The 25071-nt window shown below is 31.0% G+C and overlaps 1 protein-coding gene across 1 annotated transcript in view; it reads left to right on the forward strand.

Moving 5' to 3' along the window:
* Positions 1–25071, forward strand: part of LOC129229765 (KICSTOR subunit 2-like) — a 111147-nt gene that overhangs the window by 63995 nt on the left and 22081 nt on the right. The window contains exons 8-10 of the mRNA XM_054864137.1: positions 13150–13244; positions 20351–20513; positions 22499–22612. Of these exons, the coding sequence (XP_054720112.1) occupies positions 13150–13244; positions 20351–20513; positions 22499–22612 (372 nt within the window). The remainder of the gene's footprint in view (positions 1–13149; positions 13245–20350; positions 20514–22498; positions 22613–25071) is intronic.

A 25071-nucleotide genomic window follows, 5' to 3' on the forward strand; every position in this document is an offset into this window, starting at 1 on the left:
ATTTTAGATCTTAAGATTCAGAAAATTTTGGCCCCCAGTTTTACCGAGTTTTGAAAACGCCGCTGTAGAACGAGAATGGGGGAGGGGAGGGATTTAAATTTGTATTTTTTTATTTAAAATTCTTGATGGGAACCAACTAATATTATGAAAGTGTTGCTAAAAGAATGCTACCAAGAAATATAAATTATATTAATCATGGAAATATAAAAGGCATTTTGTGCCAGAACTTCCAAGACAATTAGAGCTCTAAAGCAACACCCACCAGAGCTGCCTCCTAGGAATCAATTAACATTTACGCATCTCAATACTTCAAAAATATCTATATATATTGTTTGTAATTTATGAAATATATGCATAAAAGTTGTAAGTACAAATGCTCTGAAAATTAATTTGAGAAATGTGTACTGTTGAGTATGTTTCAAAGTTCAACAGCTTTACTTTTTCACTATCTGTAACTATATTAATGATTCAAACCATGATTTTGAATAGATTAATTATAAAATCGCCATTCAACCATGCATTGTACAATTTTTTTTTAAGTTGCGATTATATTAAAAACATAGCATATTACTGAGCAATTAAAATTTTATAGTCTTTGTAAATTAATCATTGATTTGCAAAAATAACTATTTTTCAAATTATTTCTTCAATATATTTTAAGCAGGAATGTAGGTCAAAAATACTTTTTCTTTCAAAGAAATTTCCTTTCATATATTTTATAACCCCCTTAATTTTCCTTTTATAAAATTCATTATCAGTTTCAGCACACACACACAAAAAGAAAAAAAAACATAGGAAAGCATAGGGATTGAAGCAAGAGCTGCATTTTCCTTTAAAAGGGTTATAATTTGTCAAGTGAAAAAACCAAATAATTCTTTTCCGATAAACCAACTTATGAACTTTCAATTAGTGTATTGTTATGTATTGAATTTATAATAACATGGGTGCAACAAGGTTTTTATAATGTTATTCCTAGAGTAGTGACATTAGACTACCAAACGAGTTATTACCAGTCAACTAAATTAAGCTACTTTCCTCTGTTGTAGGGATTATAATTTGAACGTTAGCTCTGAATTTAACCTTAAAATCTTCACCCCTGATTGTGCATCTGTAACTGCAATAGTATCTGCTTAGAACAAAAACTTATTTTGCAAAAAAGATGCTTTGGCTTCATTTATGCATCCCACTGACTATACTAAGTTGTATACAAGATATTTTCTTACTTTTTGTATTGCAAAAATAATGTCAGGTAGAGAGAAATGAGATACAGTAAAATCCCTCGAATGCGGACACTAACGGGACAATTTTTTTCGTCCGCAATAGAAAGGTGTCCGCAGGACAGGGGTTTAATAATGTTATTTGCAAGAGGTGTCCGCCTTTGAGGAGTGTCCGTTAGGAGGGGTTTTACTGTATTTGGATTGGAGGAAACATTGCAATCTGTTTCTACAAGAAGAATTGGACATTATAAATGTTAACTTTTTCTTTCAGTAAAGTGCCTGTTATTTTGTTATGTAATTAACGTCATTGATTCAACAATTACAAGCAATTGCTACATTTCAGTTTAACTCAATACTACTTCTTTCTGATGAACTGAATATTGATTTAAAAAGAAGTACTGCATTATAAGAGTTAAATAAGGTTGAATATTTAAAAATACTCTTCACTTTTTTAAGCAGTTGAGCAATGTGACAAAAAGGAAATCTGATTTAGGAAAATAATAATTTCAAAGATTATAACTGTAAATTAAAGAAATCAAATTTTTTATTTAAAAAAAAAATACATCATGGCCTGTAACAAATTTCTGAGAGGGTAATGTAAGAAATATCAATTTGCATATGAAATAATTGAACTGCTTCCATATGTTAATCTAGAAGATTTGGACGCCTACTTTTAATTGTGTTATTCCACCACAATTCAATTATTTGGTCTGCATTGAAATCCTCTAAATTCATGTTAGCACTTTTTATGTACAGCCTATTTTCAATTGATTTCCTAGACATTGAGGTTTCCCTATCATTTATAATATTTTTTTATTGTGCTCCAAACTCTTTCAACTGCTGCATTACTGGGTGGTATTGTAAGCAGGACTGTTATTACTTCTTTCATTAGTTTAAAATTGGCTGAAATTTTTGGTAATTAATCTGTCCAGTAGTTTTGGCAGCTTGAATGAATTAAAAATTACTTTACGCAATGATCTCCACTCTTCTAGAGCTCTTTCCTCGAGGAGCTTAAACATTTTACATATTTGCAAAGGATCAGCATCTCCATAACAATTTAATTCGATTTCTGATGGTGGAAACATTGCAGTCTAATTTTTTTGCCATAAGAGTACAAGGAGCATTTCCAGGACCATTTTCGGCAAAAAACTCTCCTTAATTTTGTTGCTCGTGCAAAAGTCTTTAAAGGTATTCGTTTGTCTAGGTAAGTTATTTTGTTGTCTCGTATTTGAAGAAAATGGCGATTTGTTTGTGTTTAAGACATAGGTTTTAAATTTTAGTTGCTCTGATTCGGAATAATCTACTGTCAAAAGAAAATCTTGCAAATACTTGCCACTACTTGCTTCCAGCTCTCTAGAGTTCCCAAACTGTATTAAATTAAATTGCAAATGTTTCACACAATTTGTTGCTTCACGTATATTGATGCTATTCTTTTCCAAATACAATGAAACCGTAGAAACATTTTCTATAAAATCTAAAGGCATGCAAAAGGAAAAAAAAGAATTTCATACAGCAACGAATCTTTCAAAATGTATTTCACAGCATTAACAACATTACCTGTGTAACCTAATGTAGATGCCACAGCATTAGTGAGATGGTGCACAATTAATTGATAATTCTGGACAATAGCAATCACTATTTTCTAATGAGTTAGCCCACCTAGTTTCACAAATAGGTTCGAACAAAAGTACTTCTACATCTAAGTTAAATGCTTCAGCAGTTCTGTGTAGTTCTTGAGTAAGCTTAGGGCTAGTTCTGTAAAACATATTTATCAATCTTAAGAGGGTCATTAATTTAGTAGCTGTTGTGCTACTTTTTACCGAATACTTTAAACGTAAATCAAGTAGATGATTATAGCAGTGAATATGTATAGGAGAGTCTAAAATCTTCACTAACCCACTATGTTTACTGATATTGACTGATGCTCCTTCAGCAGTTAACAGATTAGACGATCTTCCAAGTCATGAGTTTTGCATTTTTCTATACAACCAGATATTTCTTTAACTAAACCCTGGGCATTTGCATTTTCAATTTCACAAAGCCCTATAAATGACCGTTTACTTTCATTCTCTCCTTCTGGTACATATCTTATTATAATAGCTTCATTTTCACAAATTGTGTTAGTAGTGCTTGCATCAGCGAAATCTGGAGCTGTCATTCTGAAGCAAACTCATTTGCTGGTCTGTTTTTGTCAGCAAAATAAAATACAGTCCTTATTAGACGACATTTTTTTATGAACTTTTTCATCAATACTTACCAATTGTTAATAAATGCCAGGCTCTGATGCAGGAATAATAGGAAAAAGTGTAGATTTTTCTTTTTCTGAACAATGAGCATGACTTGCACTGTTAAAGTGTATATCAACACTCTCTCTTTTACATCAAGAAGGTTGAAAATGTTTTGCATTTTTAACAAAATTTGAAGGATATTTAGCTGCAAGCTGGAGAGCCCATTTTAAACAACTAAAACATCACATACCCAAGGATCTGTAGAGTCAATGGTAAGGTTTTTAACTCTGTCTTCTGGTTGCTTTCTGATCATTCTTTACAAATTTCCACTCTTCCCTATATTGACGACTATTTTCCTACTTTGAATAGTTACATTACTTGTAATCTGTCTTCACGGGATCTAAATTTCAAACAGGTAAATGGCTATCTTGTTCAAGCAGGAATGATTGATGGAGCAGACAGTGGACTCTTTTCCTTCTCAGAACAGGGATTTATTAAGAAGTTTGTGTCATCTGTATCAGAATTGTTAGCAAGTCGATGACTATCTTGTTCAAAATAGGAATGATTGATGGAGCAGAGGGTGGACTCTTCTCCTTCTCAGAACAGAGACTTATTAAGAAGTTTGCCTCATCTGGATCAGAATTGTTAGAAGGTCTATGACTATCTTGTTCAGCGGGAATAATTGCGGGAGCAGATGATAATCTAACTTGAGATTGAAAATTTATATAGTGAAATTTCTGAATAACAACAAGCAGTATAGAAAATTCAGAAACAAAGGTCTTTCCACAAGGAAAAAAAACGATGGAGTTCACTCAACACAATATTATATAGTTTAATTTAAAAAACTACTCCTAATATGGGAAAAAATATGTAAAAGCAGAAACATTTAGATTCTTGGGGTTGCAAATTAATGCAATTTTGTGCAGTCTAAAACAAGTTGCTTTTTCAAATTTTAAATTAACTTGTCTTCCTATTTTGACGATTTTTCTAAGCTAGAGAGCGTATGCTTTAGTTTCAAGTTTAGAGACTGGGGGATTCTCCTAGGAGGGTGCACAACAGGTGTTGCATTATCCTTTAATACAATTTTAAAAGGATCTCCTGGAAATTTCCCCAGACCCGTGAATACATCTTTATATTCATCCACTATCTGTTGTTTATCAGTATTGATAAGATCCACCCTTTTAATGAGGTCGAGCTGGGTGCAGGTACTAAGACCCAATATAGGTTTAGACACATTATCAACAACAATAAATTCAACAATAACATTAGAATAATTCTTACCAGGAAACATCACGAGCTCAGTAATCATGAAAAAAGTTAAAAATGGTCGCATTCGAAAGAGTATCTTTAGAAAAAAATTTGACCCAAATATTGTGTGCCCTCGTCCTTTAGTTTTTGAGATATGGGGGGTCAAAGTTTGTCGAAATCTTACGAAAATTCGCCAAATTTAAAGACTTGGCAAGAAATGGAAAATACCACGTGATTTCATCGCCTGCGTCTAGCAAGACTCGCATTCCCATTTCTGGTCATCTGCAAAGCGCGTAAACGATGTTTCGAATTAACCCTTTACTTGTGTAGGTAAAATTAAAAAGTAACTATGAAACCTGTGAAATGGAAACTAGAGATTTTTATTCAGAGGAGCTACAACTTTATAACGAAATTGAACGTAGGATTTAACTTTGTAATCGTGATAATAATGCATTTCAGAATTTAAGTGCATTTAAAGTGTGTTTTACTTAACTAATTTAAATTTGTACTCTTGTTATGAAATGTGTTGAAAGTAATTAATAATTATGTACGAGAATTAAAATGAATAAGTAAAAAAACCATGCTTATTAAAGCTTATATATTGAAAATAAAATGGATAGTTTTTGATGTTGAAAGAAAATGATCATGGATTGTAGTATCCCAGCTCTTATTTATTTTTTCAAAAGTTATTATTATTCATGAAGTTTTATTGTCTGACCACTGCTAGCGAAAATGTTTAATTTTTAATTTAAAATAAAAAATAAAATAAAAAAAAAGAAAACAACGGATAGGAAATGTCAAAAATTTGCACAGCAAAACTAACGATGTCGGAAATTACTTCACAACAGATTCTTATCAAAAATTTTATAGTCTACGTTCATTACAACAACCCCTGTAGTTCGAAAAAGTCTGTCACTGCAACTGAAAGTCGCTATAACGTAAATGCACATCATATTGCATGTTATTTAGTCATTTTTAAAAATACTGAAGTCACTTTTACCAATTATGTTTCAAGTTAAAAGGGAATTCAAATACGAGCAAAATAAAAATTAATACCGTTTTTTTTATTTGCCTTGTTAGAGGGCTTACATATAACTTGAAAACGATACACATAACGAAAAACACACTGGAAATAACTGACAGAAATCGTTTTTTTTTTAATTTGAGAACATGATTTGCAATCTTTAAAATTGTCGTTTTCTTCGTATTTAGATACTGTTGAAGACTTCAGATTTACGACTTTTCAAAAAAAAAAAAAAAAAGACTTTAAAGTGTGTTTATCGTTTCTCTACGGTTATCATACTTTTTTCAAAACAGTTTCATCATCGAATAAACTCTTTCAGTGGAAATATTTCACCCGCAGAAGCATAAAAGTTTTAAACATCAGTTTTTTAACAGACAGTCTTAAGAATAACAAAAAAGTTTAAACTTTGAACGGTATATTCATATGTATTCGGTTAATACGTTCTATTGGATGCTAAAATATCATTACATCTGTGGAATTTTAAACGAGATTTTGTGCTCGAACCCTATGACAGATCGGTCGCAGTAATAGGAGGTCGTTCTTGTTGACTGCAGTTAGGAGCGCACTGATGGGATTTCCCTGTGACCTTCCAAAAATTTTCCTTATTCGACAAAGTTCGTCTGACAGTTCGGCAAATTAGAGGACATAATTACAATTTTTTAACTCCCGAAAGTCACTTTTCATACATTATTATTTGCGCATACTCGTATTTTATCGCTCGGCAAAATTTGAATTTTCTTTCGGTAAATTGAATTTTTGCTTTCCCAAAAGTTTAAGCTCGGGAAACCTCTCACTGCAGTATATTTTAATTTGCTTTATTACTATAGTAAAATGTCAAAAATCAGAACAAATTAGCTTTGCACAGAACCTAAAACAAAAAATAATTAATACTTATGAGAACCTTGTTTAGAAATAAAATATATTTCACCAATAATAATAACCACGAAAAATAGTGAAGAAAAATCTACTTACATCTACTACTACTACCTAAAATGCTAAAAGACGTTTTTATCTTGACCTTCTCCATAACATTTTACAGGGGGGAGGTTCAAATTAAATTATTCGAGAAAATTACTTTTAGTTATTCGAAAAGCGACAAAAGACATACCCAAATTCACATTTCTGTAGTTGGAAACAAATGTTTGATGGAACTCCCCTCGGGGTCTAGGGGATTCGTCAAAAGAAAATATGATTTGAAGTCAATATACATTATATTTCCATTGTTTTTACAATAAAATGAAACAAATATTTCGGGCGGTGGCGTTTTCTTCTATACAGTTGCACGTTAATATCCCGGAACACAAGCCCCTAAAAATTTCAATGCTGCAGTCTGTGCCACGACACCCCCGCGCCATGGTAGTCACCCCGAGTAAAGAATTATTTCCCACGCGATTTGGTGGTGACCAAATATGGAAGTGAAATGTCTTGTCAGATGCAGATGTTGAAATCGCGCCGTACCTTCCATTTCTGAACAAAACTCGCTAAATTTGGCGACTTTACTGAAAATTTCGGCAAATTTTAAGACCTCATATTTCGATAACGTGGTCACGAGGGCACGTAGTTTCAGTGCCATAAACATGTTTTCCAATGCTCTTTTGAATGCCACCAATTTGGAATTTTTTTGAATTTCCTTGATCGTGGTGTTTCCTGGTTAGTACTACAACTTAATTTTACTTTACTAACCAGTTTAATTTTGTGGTTGCCAAAAGACAACAACACCGTATCAGTATGTTCCATTTGCTTACCTGTATTTACGATTTCAAAGGTGGACAAAGGCAAGCATTTGCCTCTGCACCAGAATCTAATTTAAATTCAATGTTCACACCATTAACATCAATATTTTTATACCAACTTTTTGATGATTTCTCACAATGTACACTTCCTATTTCAACAGTCCACAAATAGACTATAATTTTCATTTTCAATATTTATTTCATATACCTTTTTACTTTTGCACACTATCACAAAGTGATTTTTCTCTTTGCACTTGTTGCATGACTTTCTATAAGCGGGACATTCCGCTCTTTTGTGGGTTTTCCCGCACCTGGAACAATTGAAGGTTTCACTATTGTTCACAGATTTTGCCGTTTTGTTGTACTTCTTTTTTTCTTGAATATTTCCATTCATTTTCTTTTTATAGACCACGTCTAGGGATGCTGCCGGATCATTGATAGATTTCACTTGTGTAAAAGACAATTCCGTAGCGCACACAAACTCTGCTGCTTTTTGCAAAGTTAATGTGGGTTCTCTTAAGAGCCACTCCTGGAGGCTGCCGTCTCTTATTCCCAGGACTACTTGGTCCCGAATGAACCCTTCCTCCTGATCTTCAAACTCGTACGTTGATGCAAAGCATTTTAAGCTGCGTAATGTAGTTATCAACCGACTGCCCTTCTTGTTGTACACATGAAAAGAATTTGAGTCTATTGAACACTACACTCTTTCTTGGAGTGCAGTATTCTTCAAATTTTTTCATGACACTGTCGTACTTCCCTGCCTCCTGTTCAGAGAATTTGAATGTGTTGTAGATTCCAACTCCTTCATCACCCAACAGGTTGAGAAGAATGGCGATTTTATTCTTGTCGGCTTTTTGGTCTTTTTCCGTAGCAAGCATGAAGTTTTTAAACTTTTGATACCATCTCTGCCAGCTCTCAGCCACGTTTCCAATGGTAAAGCTCATTTCACTTGGCGGCTTGAAGGACTCCATCTTGCTGCCTCTAGTTTGAGCAACTCTTTAATTTGACTGCATCTACTGACACCATGTTAACTTAAGTTCTTGTAGAACTTTAACCGGTTCGATGATCTTTTTATATTGATTATTGTACATAATTTATAATGTAGAAAGATAAGACATTATTCCAACGATTCAATGTCCAAGTAGATATTATATTTACATTCAGTTCACATGGCCTGTCACAACTGTATCAGTTATGGTTACAGCTCACAACTGTATCAGTTACAGTTACAGTTCATGCATATGTTACACTTTTATCATATCCTGACTTTATATTTATGTATATAATTTATTCTAAAAAATCGTTTAGCGCAGTATAGCCCTCAAGGGCTCTTGCGCCATAAAAAATAAGTAAACCAACCAACCAGCTTCAGCATATTTTCTGGTATGCATGGATGTGAATGCCACTGTGTGGTAATTGCTTCATTAATAACTACCCAACCATGTCCGTCAGGGAATGAAGCTTAAATATTATTTTTTAAACATGTGTGGTGAATGCATGCTTGATAATTTGCTCACTTTAGATGACAAAGTAATGCATCATAAGTCGGAGGTAACAATGCTCCACTTTTATATTTTGGGTTAAATATTGAGTATCGAGCATCAATTACTTTATTATGCTTTTCTTAACCGTAAAGTTCACAAGCAAATGATTCGTATGTAGGAATGAATTTAGGATCAAGTTCCCATTCAGAACCATGTTTTTGAAAAGCGTTTAGCTAGGCATCATTGTTTTGTAGTATGTTCAAAACTTTAATCTTCCTCTTCTCCTTGAATGCACTGCAAGTATCACATCCAGTGAAACAATGCAAACCAGCTAGTGCATCTGGAAAATCTTCACCAAATTTTTGGGCTACAAGTGACACATCAATTGTGCTTGGATATTTATGCATGCCTGGTGGAATAAATACCCAGCCTTTAAAATGTTTTCTCATTGCAAAGCATAAAATGAAAACATCAGTGTTGCAACACTTTACAAGTATAATGTAACTTGACTTAAAAGCATAAGCTGAATGAAGGAGATTTTTTGTGTCTGCCTCTTCGTGATTTGAAATTAAAAAATCTTTCTCTTCAGAATGAACTTGGCTGTCTAAAGGGTTAAATTGATGGCAAAATTTACCATGTGGAAAAAAAATTGTAACATCCTTAAAGTTCAGTAAATTACCGCCTAATAGCCAGGGCTAAAGCAGAAATACATATATTCTGTATTTCATGTATCCTTAAAGTTGTTAAAAGAGGACATTTTTCATTGATTAAATAAAAATTCCGTTAACTCTTCTTTGTTTTTCTCACTGAGAAGAAATTTCTTAAACTGTTCTGGGGCTTTTTTGCCCCGAACTCGCAGTTTTAATTACAGTTATGTTTTCCTTGAATCTTCTTTGGCGTTCATAGCTCTTTATACTCAGTGAAGGATACGTATACGTTATAAAATGTACATTTTTTGCTCTATGATAACAAGCAATATTTATCACATTAAATAACGATTTTGATGCAAGTCGTCCAAAAGTCTCCGGGATTGAACTCATCTGCTGTAACATCATCATTCCATCAATTATTAACAGTTAATGTGTCGAGTACATTTACATAAACGTTATCCTCTCCAAAGTTATTTAACAATGCATGTATTAAAGCAAACTTGTCATTTTTAGGAAGAGTTTTGTATCAACTTTTCTCATTTTCTTTTTAAGGAGTGGTGTTCCTTAAAATATTGTTCTTTTTCAAATAATGCAAATGTAGGGGAAAATACCTGTGTGTGAAAATATTGATGAGCATTTTAGTCTTGGTCCACCTGCTTGATTAGTGTTATCATTTGGTTTAATCGTCTTCTGGCTCGATTTATTTTCGTTTTGTCAGTAAAGCGCGTGTAACATCCCCTATGGTAACCAAAAACGCTACCCAATGCTTTTAAATTTATTACATTTTAAGTTTCAGTTTTCTTTACCTTCTAATTCAAGCCAAAGATCTTTGCATTATTTAATTTTAGCAAAACTTTTGGTGGAAAGAGGGATGACTTTTCCATTTTTGTCTTCAATTTACATGAATGCAACATTGCTTCATGGGCGCCGCCATATTATTTATCAAAAACTACTCTGTGAATTAAAAGCAAATAAGTTATGAAACTAACTTTTTAGTTCAATTTCGATGAAAAATGTTCAATGTAACAGTAAGAAAAAAAAACATCCTTTCCCTTTATTTAAATCGAAGTTAGCTATTATTTTTATCCTTTAATAAAATAAGCACAGCGCCATCTTTTGACGGAATATGTTATTATTAATGAATAGTTTTTTCAATTTTGACGTTTTTCGTTCTCTGTTTGCAAAAAAATGTGCAAGTCTTAGGGTGGGAATATTGGATTTTCTTCTTTAGGACACTTATATTATGGTAAATAAAAAAAATTCACTTAGTTACAAGATACAGTAAACGACTTGACGCGATACAGGTTTCGTCCTGCTGGAGTTTTTGACTCTCTGGCATTATTAAGCCACCGAGTTCCCTGTTCATATTTATCAGAATATATTAATAGGGACTTAGTTTTTTGATCGTCGATAGATAGGATCTGATTAAATCTTCAAGCATTATCCGAACTTAGTATTCTTTAAGTATCTTGAATGGATGTTAGTATCAAGTATTTAGAAATTCAGATCATGAAATGTTTTTTGATACAAACTTCGGTAATAGTAAATTGGGATTAGTAAACAGGAATAAGATTGAATTTAAATATAGTTTTAGATGAAATTTAATTTTGAATATGGCTTTGAGTTAGTAACTTTTTTTTTATTCTAATTTATACAATCGTTAATAAACTTGTCATTGTTTATAATAGGACTTTTTCATCACTTAGTTTAAGATGATTCATGCAACAGAAAATGAATTTCTAATTAATAGTTTGGCTGCTCTATTTACGCATCACAGTTAGCTTTGAATTATTAGTTTTCTTAGCAAAACTTGGGCTATTACTACTCATGCAATATGCTGGAGAATTATACCCCCATCACCATTTTGACAAATATTATTATTTCAAATTTCAGTATGAAGTTTCTTTGTAAAGTCTCAAGTTTTCTAAAAGTTTGATGTATTTTAGGAAGAGAATTGATATTTCTGAAAGAAATATGATTGTCTTTGTGAATATAAGAGATTTGTTTCCAAAATTTATAGAATAATTATACATAGCAAGTAAAACTAATTGTAAGATATACAGCCGATTCCAAGCTTTTTATAAAGCAGGGCGATAAAAGATTTGCTTTTTCAGTTTGTTGACTGTTCTCTAACTGTATAGGTGATTGAATTTTTACTGGAATGTGCAGGTTTAAGCATAGCCTTTACATGCCGAAAGTTACAGGACAATAAATCAGGTATTTCTGCAATTTTTAAAAATGTGAGGATTCATTTGGTGGTTTTAAGTGTGTGTGTGTGTGCCTACAATGTCTATATATGTTACCAATAAAGTGCAATCCGTTATTTTGCAGAATAATTAGCTATCTTGTGGGACTGAATAAAATGGTTAAAGTTTTTAAAACTGTTGAATTTTATGATTTAACTAGCTATTCTGTAGAGTTAGCGACAGGGACGTAACCAGAAAATAATTTCGGGGAGGGTTCAAAAACTTTCATGTGGAGCTTTGCGCTATTTGTGCTAATGTTCAAGTCGTCGGGTTATCTATTATGAAAGCGTTTTATGCAATTAATATGCATATGAAAGACATTTGAGTTTTGGAACAATATTTTTTGGAAATTTTTAAATATAAACAAACATTTAAATGTCTAACCAAAACTTCTTTTTTTTGGGGGGGGGGTCAACCCCCCCCCCCCCCTGTATAGCGATTACTTGACCACTTCATCTTTAAAGTATGATATATGGCACTCAAAAAAGCTTTTGAAGTGGTTCTAACTGCTTTTAACCGATCATAGCTGCCTTGCAATGACGTGTCTGTGTAGGCTTCTTTCTGTTGCTTTAACTAATGTCAGCCATATGAGCATAACATCATCTTTTCCTTATTGTGTATCGATTATTCGTTTGAAATAGGGATAAAATGCATTTTTCGAAAGATTTAAATAATTTATGATCAGTTAAGTTGTGAAAACTCTTTTGAATTGTTTATTTTTCACTTTAACAGTCATTAGTTTATATATATATATATATATATATATATATATATATATATATATATATATATATATATATATATATATATATATATATATATATATATATATATATATATATATATAGAATAACTGGTAAGGTATGTAACTTCAAGTATCATATGACTTATCTGACTTGTCTAGTTATTTCATGAAATATCCAACTATTCTTTGAAATAGCTAAGTTATATGCTCTAACAGTAGCATGTATTTAAAAGATAAATGTGACATTTTAGTACATGGTGTATCTTTAACAAAGTGTTTTACAATCTTCAAAATATGACTTGGTTTTTTTTATTTAGACTCTCCCTATTTAATCCTGTATACAGTTATGGTAATGGACCAGCCATCATAAAGTCCTGCAAATTGTTACAATTTAACATGAGCTAACTATGTACCATTCTTTTTTAGAAAATAGCGCTTACATAATTGTCTTCTTTTGCTGCATTAAATGTGCATCACTTATATAAGATTTTTTCATCAAACCTTTTATATTTGATGCAGCTGTTTTATAGAAATAAATTTTAAATGTTGAAAAATGTATTTTTTCAATTTTCAGTTTGCTTTATATTTCCATGAAATCTTAAGCAAGCAAACAACACCTATAGATATGAAGACTTTTTGTTCCAAAGCATCAGTTGACTATTTCTCAAGGTAAATATTGTCTTATAGTTCTGAAATTATAATTTTTAAATTTTAAATATTTTCAGTGCAGCTAAAGTTACTTCAGGGTTCGTACGCTCCGGGAAAACCTGGAATTGTCAGGGGAAATGACATAGTTAAAAATTTCAGGGAAAAGTCACGGAATTTTCCAAATTTGCCCCCCAAATTTTTTTTTCAATTTTTTACCAGCGAATTTTGTTCTATGAGATCTAATCTTCATTCTTATCAATGTTTCTTGAATAAAAATGTAAAAATTTTGAGGCAAAATGTCGCTGGCAATAAAAAAAAAAGTGGATACCGAAAAAACGTAGATGCCATCTTTGGTCATTCACAAGATGGAAGTAGACACGATCCTTAAATGCCTAAGTTAACAAAAGCAAAGCAAAAGAAGATGATTTCTTTAACTGTAAACAAAGGAAAATAACACAAAATGTGCTGCAAATTGTTTATTTATTTATTTTTTAATTTTAAATAATTTTCTTGAGAAATGAAAATTTTGTTCTTAAAACTTAATCTTATCATTGCCTTGGACGCAAATGTGCTAAAAAGTTTTCAACTGAATTGTAGTTCCATGAAGAATTTTTATTTTAAATTGTTTTTATGCTACGAAGTCAAAAAGTTTTCTTATTTTTTGGCGTTGCTGCCATATTTGGTCATTCCCAAGATTGACGTACACAAGACTTTTTAAGTGCCTAAGTTTATGCTATAAATTCAAAAAATCTACTTATTATCTTAAATTTTTTTTACTAAATCGCCATATTTGATCACTTGCACGATGAAAGTAGATATAAATTTTCAAAAACAGAATTGTATGTTTATCTCAATGTAAGCTATTGAAAGTAACATAAAATGTGCAATAAATTATGAATTTTTAAAAATTAATTATTTTCTAGAAAATAAAAATTTTAATTTTTATGAAATAATTATTGGCACTGGCCTAGGATTGGCGGATGTTGATTTTTGTAATTTATTGTGCATTATATTGTATGCCAATCAATGGAACAAGTTTAATCATGTTTATACTGAAAAATAGCTTTGTATTTTGCTTAATATGTTTTGTTTTATATACTAGTAAAAAAATAAAAAGAAGTATTGTAAACCAAAAGCGGATTTTAAAAGGTAACGCTAATATTATGCATAACACGTGACATCAAAGAAAAGCTAAAATAAGATGAAAGTACTTTGTTTTCAACAAGTAGTAAATGAATTAAAACAGTTTTGAACAAAATGTTAAATAAAACTTAAAACTTTGAGAGAGAAAAGAAAAGAAAAAAAATCCTTTTTTTTTAATTAAAGGGGAAAAGTTTCAGTTCTTATACATTTCTACTGTAAACAATTTTAATCTTAATATATAAAAATCTTCTGTGCAGACGTTTGTCACCATAAGGCTTTTAAACAGCTGGAACGATTTTGATCAAATTTTTTGTGTGCAATTAAGTTGTGACAAGGCATGGTATTGAAGCGCGATGGATCGAATCGGAAACGTTTTTGTTAATTATTAATTAATTTAAACATTGGATGGTTATATCTCACAAATGATTAATATTTATTTTAACTTATTGTTGAGCGAGAACTGAAATAAATATTTAACCCGTTGCCAAAGGACAATAAGAAAGTAAGCTCTGCTTTTCCTAATGAAATTTCCCACTGTGATATGTCGATGAAGAATAGATAAAACGTAGAGAGAGAGTGTGAAGTCTTCATTTCTTAAAAGCAACGATTTTAGATCCCGTGATATACTATTTTAAAGCTAAGCACTGAAGAAATTGGGTTTCTTTCACTAACCAAAAGTACCATACCTAGCAACATTTGTCTCTCGGCTCACAAACCCATCCGAATTTTGGCACCAATGGCAAGATACTTTAAGGATTATCAAACTAATCAGTAACATTATTAAAGGAAAAGATGTGGAATTACAACAGGGTAGTTCTGTACACAAGTGCAGTGGAAGATTTTTATCTTTGGCGGAAAGAACAAATTTGGCAATATATGAAGATCATTCAAGTACGCAGAGAAATTTCAAGATCTCTAACGAAATATCCCCAAAGATAGCAAGCGAGAATGCTCAGCGAGGAAAACGGGATTTAAAAATTTTCGTTCAAAAGATCGGACCACTAATCGATCAAAGTCGCTTCGCTCACTGATCGGCTGGATTACAGTAATGTGGTGGCTTAGCAACTTTGGCCATAAACAATAGAGTTGCAGGATTATTTGTTTGCATTTTAAAGCTACTGTTAGTGTAATTTATTGTATTTTTTGTTTATTTCAAGAAATATTTTAAATTGCAAAGAATTGTTTTTGGTTTTTAAAGAGTTGTGTAAGTTGAAGAACATTTGTATTATATCGGCAGGGGGGGGGGGTGAGTGGTTTTCGCTTATTCATGGAACTGTTTTAACCTTTATCATTTTTTCAAATGATATCCTTTCGATTGTTTTATTCTTTTTCATATGGGGACATTGCAGCGGGATTTGCCATTTGTTTTAGATGGATAGTTATTTTTTTACACGTAATATCTGAGGACGATTTTTGTCCTTTGAGTATGGCTGAAAGAACAAATCATAAATTTTATATAGATCTTTCAAGTACACGAGAAAAAATAGTCAATAAAACACAGCTGCTCAGTGGGCATTACATGAATCAAGTTGTAATAAATATACGCATTCTGACACCAAGCAGCTTAAAACATTTTCTTTTCACTCTTTTTTGTCAACAAAGAAGTTCAAACATTTGATACTTGATTGAAATTTTTCAACTTTTCAATTTACAGAGTCTGAACAGAACAATGTCTGTCTTGTCCTCTAGTTATTTATAAAATATTGCTATTTAAACTTAGTTTTGAATGAAGCAAGTAACCTGGAATTTTCTAAAAAAAATAACCTGGAAAAGTCGGAGTTTTTTTTAACTTCAAGTGTATGAATCTTGTACTCAATTCGAGGAATTTCTACTGGTGTAAAAAGAAACATTCCAGTGTGTGATTGTTAAGTCCAGTTTCCTCTGGTCCTTAGAAGTCCAATTTTTATCAGTTTTGTGACCAACCAAACTGATCCTTTTTGTGTCCAAAGTCCCTTTTGTGTTCTCCCTGAGAAAAATAACAAGATTTTCAGAAGTTGTTTTATTTTACATATTCAGCAATTTATAAAAAACAATTTATAGCTTAAATTTATTTATTTTATCTGTCAAAAAGTATTGGAGTATTTTTTAAATTTATTAAGTACCTTAAAGTGGTTGAAAAATATAGAAATTTTGTAATGAATTATAATGCATAAATTTGGCGTTTTTATTCAAAGCAGAAGCTCCGAGAACACTTTAAACATCAGGCAAAAGTTTTTTTTTTCTTTTAATTCTGTTATGGTGACTTAAACAGAGAATAATGAAAAAGTTCTGTGGAATATTAAATATTATGAATTTCATTAAGTCATTCTGATTTCTTAATAGAAGTATTAATTTTTTTTTCTTATAAAAATAAATTTCTATAACATGTGGCTTGATTACAGTCATATTAGTTAACATCATTAGCCTCATTAGTCTGAAGGAGCATTTTAAATACAGTGAAACCTCCTTATTGTGACACTCAGATTCACAACACCCCTCATATCACGCTATTTTTTTTTAAGTTCCAAATTTATGACACATGCAGATGAGATCCAGAATGCTCGGGACACAAATTTCTGAATGTTGGAATTTTCTAAATTTTTGATTCCAACTCAAAAAATAGTGAAAACTCCTGTTGTCTGGTATTTGTCACGTTTTTTTCTGGTTTCGCTAATGTTCAAGCCAGATTCCTTTTATTTTTGATCAATCTGAAAGAAAATATACTTCATTATATTGAAACAAAAGTCGGAGATAATTGCAGCGTCATGTAGGCGCAGATGCTGCTTTTTATTACTATGCAATGAAACAATGAGTACAATACTGCCGTGCTAAGGGCAAAAGTCGTATTTGCAGCTGAGGTCAAACCGAAAAACTATTATTTAAAGTTTTACGCCTCCATGTATTTCATCCAGATTTCACTTTTTTAGATTTTTTTAAAAAATAGTTCCAGTTCACAAATGACAATAAAACATTGCATAGGGGTAAACCATGTTATAAAGAACCACCTCGTGACAATAACTCAATTTTGACAAAAAGTGTAGATACCACTTTTGTGCTTAGCACGGCAGAATAAATGAATTATATTTTTAGTTAAAAAAGTATTGTACTTTGTTCAATAGGCTTTGTATTGCAAACTTAGGAGAAGAAAAAAGAATTATCATTAACCGAAAGTGGACGTTAAAAGATTACTGCACAATTGCAGTAAAATGCTTATTTACGCATAACACATGGCATAGGAATTTTTTTTTAATGCTGAACTTCTATATGTATTTTCAACAAGCAATTGCTGAGCGTTAACAATTTTAAACTATTACAACTGCAAAAAAAAAAATGCAGAAAAAAATATTTTTAGGTTAAAATAAGTTTTTTTTTCCCTTAGGTATTAAAGGGAAATAGTTTGGGATTCTGAAATTCGGGATCTCATACAGTAATCTTAATGTTAAGTGACTCTGGATTTCATGGCAGTATTTTATTGTGGAATCTGGTTACCATGACACTTTAGGTTGCTTAGATAAGATCGATTCTTATTTTGCAATTAAAATATTTCCAGTAAAATAGTAAAAAATGCAGGAATTTCTGTCAAGCCATAAAAAAAAATTTATCTCTCTGAATCTAACGAGATTGTTTTCAAAAGAGAGCAAGTTAGTTTCTTTCTGGTTGATAATTACGATACTTTTTTAATTATTCAACAAAAACAAAATAATATTAAATGGATGTTAGGGGAAATTGGGGGGACTGACACTTCGTGATTTTATGTAATATGCTCTGCTATCAGGTAAAATCAACATTATGAATAATTATATTGTTACATTTAATTTTTTATATAAGTGAATGTTTCTTTTAACAAAACTACTTAAGTATTTTTCTTTACCTTTTTTTTTTTTACTATCTGAAAGTAATATTGATATTTTCTTTGTGATACTTAAGCATTAATTTATATTGACAACTCAAAATTTATAAACATAGTTAAAATGTCTGTTCTTCCTACAGTCAGTCAAACTTTACAAAAAAAAAATGTATTTTTCTATCCTGGTTGCTAATTCTATGAAACTAATCTATTAAAATGTATTGATTATGTATTGGATCATAGCTTTTACTATTACTTTCCTATGTAGATGTGTAATAAAACTAAATTTCTTTTCATAGATATGTTTTTTTAAATGTTCAAATGTTGAATATATTTTAGAAAACAATACTTTGGTAACTTGACGCTATAAGTCGACATCCAATTGCTATTCTAGTCCACAATTTTTGCTACCAACGTTCTTTCATATTGACCTCTTCTCAGAATTTTACGTTGCCTTTTCTTCGTCAGTCAATCCTTTTCTAGAAAGCTTTTTTAGATAATTTCATATTTTGTCCAGGGGAGTCAGCCACGTGCTAGTGCTATTCTAAAAGGTGAGGATTGTACTCATGGAAGTCCTCTAGAGAAAGAAAGCTCCATGACATGTTGCTGTTCACATGTTGTAAGCAGGCCTTTTTATCTTTAACAGACCTGGCTGACAAGAAGCATTTTTCACCTCTTTTCAAAATTTATGAATTGATTCCTCACTAGGTGCTCAAAAAATATTCATAAATTTATTATGTACTTTACAAAGAAAAAAAACGAGAAGAAAATTTATTTGCTGAAATTGATTTTCTGAATGTGAATGTTAACATCAGTAAGTAGGTGATGCAGAAACTTTTTAGGAATTAAAAAACCAGTTTAGACGGGTCAAAAAATCCATTTTTTTTATGTCATAAAATGTTAATAAAAATGTATGTAGTTCAAGAATATGTTACCAAAATTTCAATTCAAAATTCTGATTAGTTCTGATGCTGTAAGCACTCGAAAAACTGTGGAGATTCAAAAATGTTCACAGGTGTTGTTTTCAATTGCGTTTTTCTAAAAACTACTTTTTTCAACTGGTGTGCATTCTGGCACAAAACGTTATTGGCGAATCATTCTGAACTTTTGTGTGAATATTCTTTATTCAATTATACTCTAATAAAACCTTATTCTGGGATGATATTTTTTTTTAAATATTTTTTAAATGGAAAAAATGGTGAACAAAAATGGTTGAAAAACATGAATTTTGTGATCTAACACCTCAAAAGCATGAGATGTTTTATTTTTTTAACCAGAATTATATATATATATATATATATATATATATATATATATATATATATATATATATATATACCGTAGAAGACCGTTATAACGCACACCTTGGGACCAGAGCTTTTGCATTATACAGGTTTTTGCGTTATATAGATCATTTCACAAATTTTGAAACTAACATTCAGAATAGATATATACATTAGCCCTTCAGAATGAGTTTTATCTGCAATGCGTATTAAAGCAATATTACAATTAGTTATTCACACGTAAATATGTTTCACAATCAAAATCCTGCAATTCTGCTAGCTTCATGGTTTGCATAACAGCTGCATTTTCAAGAGCCATCTGCTTTTTTCTGTTTACTGTGAGTAGTGTGGTTTATAGAGAATTGGGTTATACAGGTCCGCGTCATAACGGTCTTCTACTGTATATATGTATATATATATAGAGAGAGGGGGGGGGGTTCATATCTGAGAAAATATGATGTTAACGATGAAAAATTATAATGATTACAGATAAAAATTGTGACTTCAGGAATGCACACCAGCAACAAGCTCTGATGGCGACCATCCATTGAACATCAGCTTCTAACTCTTCTATTTCTGGCAGAAATTACTTAAAAAAATTATTAAGAGTAATGAAATATCCTTGAATAATATCCTTCAAGTATGAGCAAATTCTGATTATTCCTTCCCTGTGAAAAAAATCACAAAAAACACTAAAATTTCTGCCTCCTTAACTGGTTTCTCACCTTAAGTGGACATGTTTTCATGTTCCTTTGGGATGCTGGGTTGTCAAGGTTCCAATGTAGTTTATGAAAATTATAACCATCTAAAAGTTCATATTTTGTGAAATATCTTTTAATGCAATACGCATTTACTTAGGTTTTATTTTTCTTTAGAATAGTAACTTTTCAGAAGAAATATGATGCTTCATGCGTGGCCATTGTTTTGGACACAAATGGATTAGATGACTATAGAGGCCATGGATATAATTGCCCAGAAAAACATTATGAATCTCCTAAAGGATTGGATTCTTTTCCTCCTATTATATCTTATCCATCAGTGAGTATATGTGTCCCACTCTTCTTTATACTTGTGCTAACAAATTAGGTAAGATGAGAAAATTTTTCAAAAAAGAAAAAAAAAAAAGGTCATTGAAGTTAGGTATTAGAGATTTCTCTCCATACAGTCTATAGCTACAATTTAAGATCCCACTAGAAACCCTACCCAGTGTGAATCACAGATTGGAATAAAACGTAGCACATCGATAGGACACGAAAAAATATTGAACCTGTGTTTCTTTTTTTATTGGCAATAAATGCCTTGAACGGGGTGAAATTTGCCCCTAAATATTGGATAATTGGGAATTAAAGAGTTCAATATGTCCTTTTATTTTTAATTTAAATTACAAAAATTCAAATAATGATTGAAAATTTGAAAAAAACTAAACAAACCTAAGTTAACATGTTTCTAGATTTTCTGAAAATACTATTATAAGAGATAAATCATCCTTTGCAACTTTATCCCGATAAGGTGAATTATCCTAAAACTTAAATTTATCGTAAAAAGGTGATGTTAAATAGCAATAAGAAGCTCTATTTTTCAATTTTACAATATTTTTCGAATTATCATTTACTATAATAAGGAGAAAAGTTAGTCATTTGTAAGAACACACTTTTTATTTTTTGGAAAATTTTGAGTTTTTACTTACTTGTATTTCAAACAATTTTCAAAATAGAAATCTAAAAATTGTCAGGATTACTACTTGTCACATGGTTCCTTCATGCCAAATTTAATTGAAATCGGACATTTTCTGACTTAGAATTGCTCATAGTCAACTAGTCGCGCAACGGGGGTAAGATTTTGAGGGATGGATTACGTCCTAAATGGCATTTTCTGAAAAATCCTGAAACGTGTCAACTGTAGTTTGTTTAGTTTTTTTAAAATTGTCTATCATTATTTAAGTTTATGTAGTAAAAATTTAAAATAAAAGTATATATTGAACCCTTTAATTCCTAATTATCCAATATTTACTGGTAAATTTCACCTTGTTAAAATTGTTTGTTGCTGATAAAAAAGAAAAGAAAAAGGCACAGGTTAAGTTTTAATTCTTTTATTGATGTGGAAGTTTTATTCCAATGGGTGATTCACACTTGGGTAGCGGTACCTGTCAGTGCCACAAGGAGACGACTCAACATTTTAACAACTTTCAGGAATCACAAAATACTGTTTTAAAACCTTTAGCAATGTAACTCTTTTTTTTTTCTAATAGGAATACTATACATAAGAAATAAAGAAATTGCATTGTGCAGAGAAGGAAAACAAAATATTACAACGTTAATTCACACAAAATTGCATGCACGTTTTTCTGGGTTACAAGGGGAACAAAGATCAAGACTTAGATATTTTTTAAGTGCTAGTGGCCACTAGGTCCCAAGATCTTAGCGGCCACTACTGTCGCAGAGTTTTGAAACAAAATGAGGGGGGGGGGGGGAGATAGTTTTCACTAGTTTAATCCAAAAAAAAGAATAGAATTTTTCATTCTAAAAGAGAATTATTCAATGCCTATTTATTTACAGATAGAAAATTTAATTATAATAAGTTTTTGATTTTTTTTTTCCAAAAAATGTATGAGAGATGTCTGCAGGAAACTGCATTTTAAATGAATAGTTTTTGTTTATAGCAAAGATTCCCTAGCAATTACGATCAAATATAATTCAGGCAGTGAGAAACAAAGGATGTAAGTGACAAAATTAAAAATTTGAAGATAACTAGTATGCAAACGGTAGATGAACCTCTTATTTCATAACGGGGACACAAGGGCAAATAATTTATGCATCCACATATTTTTCTATGCATTTTTGAATGCAACTCATTGTGCTTTTTTTTCTTTTCTTTTTTTTTTTCATTTGTTACTTTTGTATGGCATCCTGGTAAGAAGTTCTCTTGTATAAGACAAAAATACATGTTCAGTTTATTGTATGGCAATGTTTTATTACTTATAAAATTAAAAGTACTTCAACTTTCTCTCCTTTTTTTAAATCCAGAATGTTTTTACTCAAGAAAAACACTTATCACATTGGCCAAGCGTAGTAATGATCATGAATAATAAAGAACAAGAAATAAGGAACACCGACACAGCAGTACTATTTTATGATAAGGTAAGTATCTTTTCACTTTGATTTAAAAAGGTTTACTTGTTAGGAAGTTGTTGCATTTAATGCTGTAAAATAAGATATAACAACATTTAATTGCACAAAAATATTGCAGATTACTGCATATAGATGTTTCGCGGTTACAAGGAGGAACCCTTTTTTCAATGCAAAAGATGTGAGATCATGAATGAAAAGCTTTTCGGATGTCTTCATTAATAAGCTTACTTATTTTGCATGGAAAAAAGGGGTTCCTTGTAACCCCAAAACCAGGGTTGGGAACACATTTTGTGTCTTAAAACGTATCAAAGCAATGTTTTATATTGATTATTTATTCAATCTGAACATTCAACTTATTTGTGCAGCTGATTTTACATAGATATTTACATAGATTTTTGATTAGTTACATAGAAGTTGAATTCTTGATTAAAATTCAATTTGTATGCTTGTTTTTTTTTTTTTTTTTTTTTTTTGATAATAGTAACCAAATTTCCCTATGTTTATGCATGTGTGCAAATGAAAGCAGGGACTATTTTTTGGGAAAATATATTTTTGTGCTAAAATATTAAAAAGAGAAAAAAAGTATCAATTTTTTTTTTTCTTTTTTTTGACTATAATATATTTATTCAATGCGAACATTCAAGTATAAATTTTTATGCAACTTTATGCAGCTGATTTTAATCTAATTATGTAGAAAATAAATTCTTCGTTAAAAATTTCAATTTGTATGCACAAGGTTTTTTTTTTTCCATAAACCAAATTTTTCAACATTTATGCATGTGTGCAAAAGAAAGTGCTTAAAATATAGTGCAATAATTGACTTAAAAACAATGAATTACAATTTTTGATTTAAAAATATGAACTAAAAAAGATTGTACAAGTTTTAAAATATAAATGTTTAATCATAAATTTCTTGGGTACAGATGTGATATACCCCCCATTTGGCAACATTCGATTTTTTTGCACAAAATTAAAATATTTTTCTCGCCAATGAGGCGATAATTTTTTATGCATGGCATCCCTGGCCAAACTAACCTGTGTTTAGCAACCCGAAGGCAATCTTACAGATCTGTTCGAACTTGCTTACTTGGATTGTTTGGGTTTCACGCAGGAGAGATACGTGGTGTTGTTTCGTGCAATATACCTTACAGGAATGCTTATTTTGTGTTAGTTTAAATTCAGTAGTTGTGTTTTGAAGTAAAAACATTAGAAAATGCCAGTTTCTTCAAACTTGAAGGTTAATTAAAAGTTAACTCCAACGTGGTGTGTATCTGTAACGTGCCATTGTCATATGATGTATTGTTTTAGACTGAGTGTGAATATTTATACCATATAAAAAGGTAAGTTCTTTATTTTTAGAATTCAAAAAAAACATCTCGCTTCCAAAATTCTTTGTTTTTACAAATCCTTGAGGGGTTCTTGTAGTTTTTAACTTTATTTTTACTGTATGTAAATTAATTTTACAGAAATAGTACGGTTATTTTGTTCTAAAAGTTAATTCTTATCGATGCCACGAATTATTTAGACATTCTATTAACGTGCCTCCTTTAGGTACTGAATTTTATGTTAACAATTGAAAGTTCTTTCGGTTGTACTCTTAAAAATGCTGAATTTTATTAATAATCTGCACAATAATGGTGCATATTTCACACTTAAAACTGTGTCATTATTGTACACTGAACGGAAGGAGCCACCCTTGGGTGTCATGAAAATATACATAACTGTGACCATACTCCGACTGTAATGTATATTAACAGTCGGAGGGATAACGGACCGAGCGGAGCGAGGGTCCTGGCGAGCCAGAGGTCTCATAGTACTTTCGTAATGAGACCGAGGCAGGGCCGGCGAGCCGAGGTCTCATTACGAAAGTACTATGAGACCGAGGGCTCGTATCCCGGAGAAGTGATGAAAAAAAAAATTAATGCATTAATTTCGACTTGTAATTAATACAATAATTTATTTCATTGTATTTTTAATATGTTTACAAAAAACCCCGGCCCTGTACATTTTTGAAGCATATATTCGTGATGTTTTTTGTTGTGCTTTTATGTTGTTTTTATATATATTGTGTTCTGAAGTGCTTTGATCATGTTTTTTTATCTGATTTTTTTCCTGTTGGCGCTAAAAAAGCATCGCTAAGAACGATGTATGACATATGTCGTCATACATCGTTTTCTTGGCGAAATTTTTCATCCAAAGAAATTCTTTCCATTATTTATTTTATTTATTTATATTTTGGCTACAAAAATATTATTATTGTTATTATTATTTCAATTTTATTTGGGAAATGAAATTAGTATGACTGAAAAATTGTACAAATGCATTTTGTGTTTATGGTAGTTTAAGGTTGTTATTGAGAAATTCATTTGTTGTGTAACAATATGGCATTTTGTAAGAACATCCCCTCCCTCCATTTAGATAATCTATTGTAACAAAAATCAATAGAATATACATGAAACCAAATTGAT

Source organism: Uloborus diversus, chromosome 9 (genome assembly GCF_026930045.1).
Source record: "Uloborus diversus isolate 005 chromosome 9, Udiv.v.3.1, whole genome shotgun sequence".
In the NCBI taxonomy this organism is placed as follows: Eukaryota; Metazoa; Arthropoda; class Arachnida; order Araneae; family Uloboridae; genus Uloborus; species Uloborus diversus.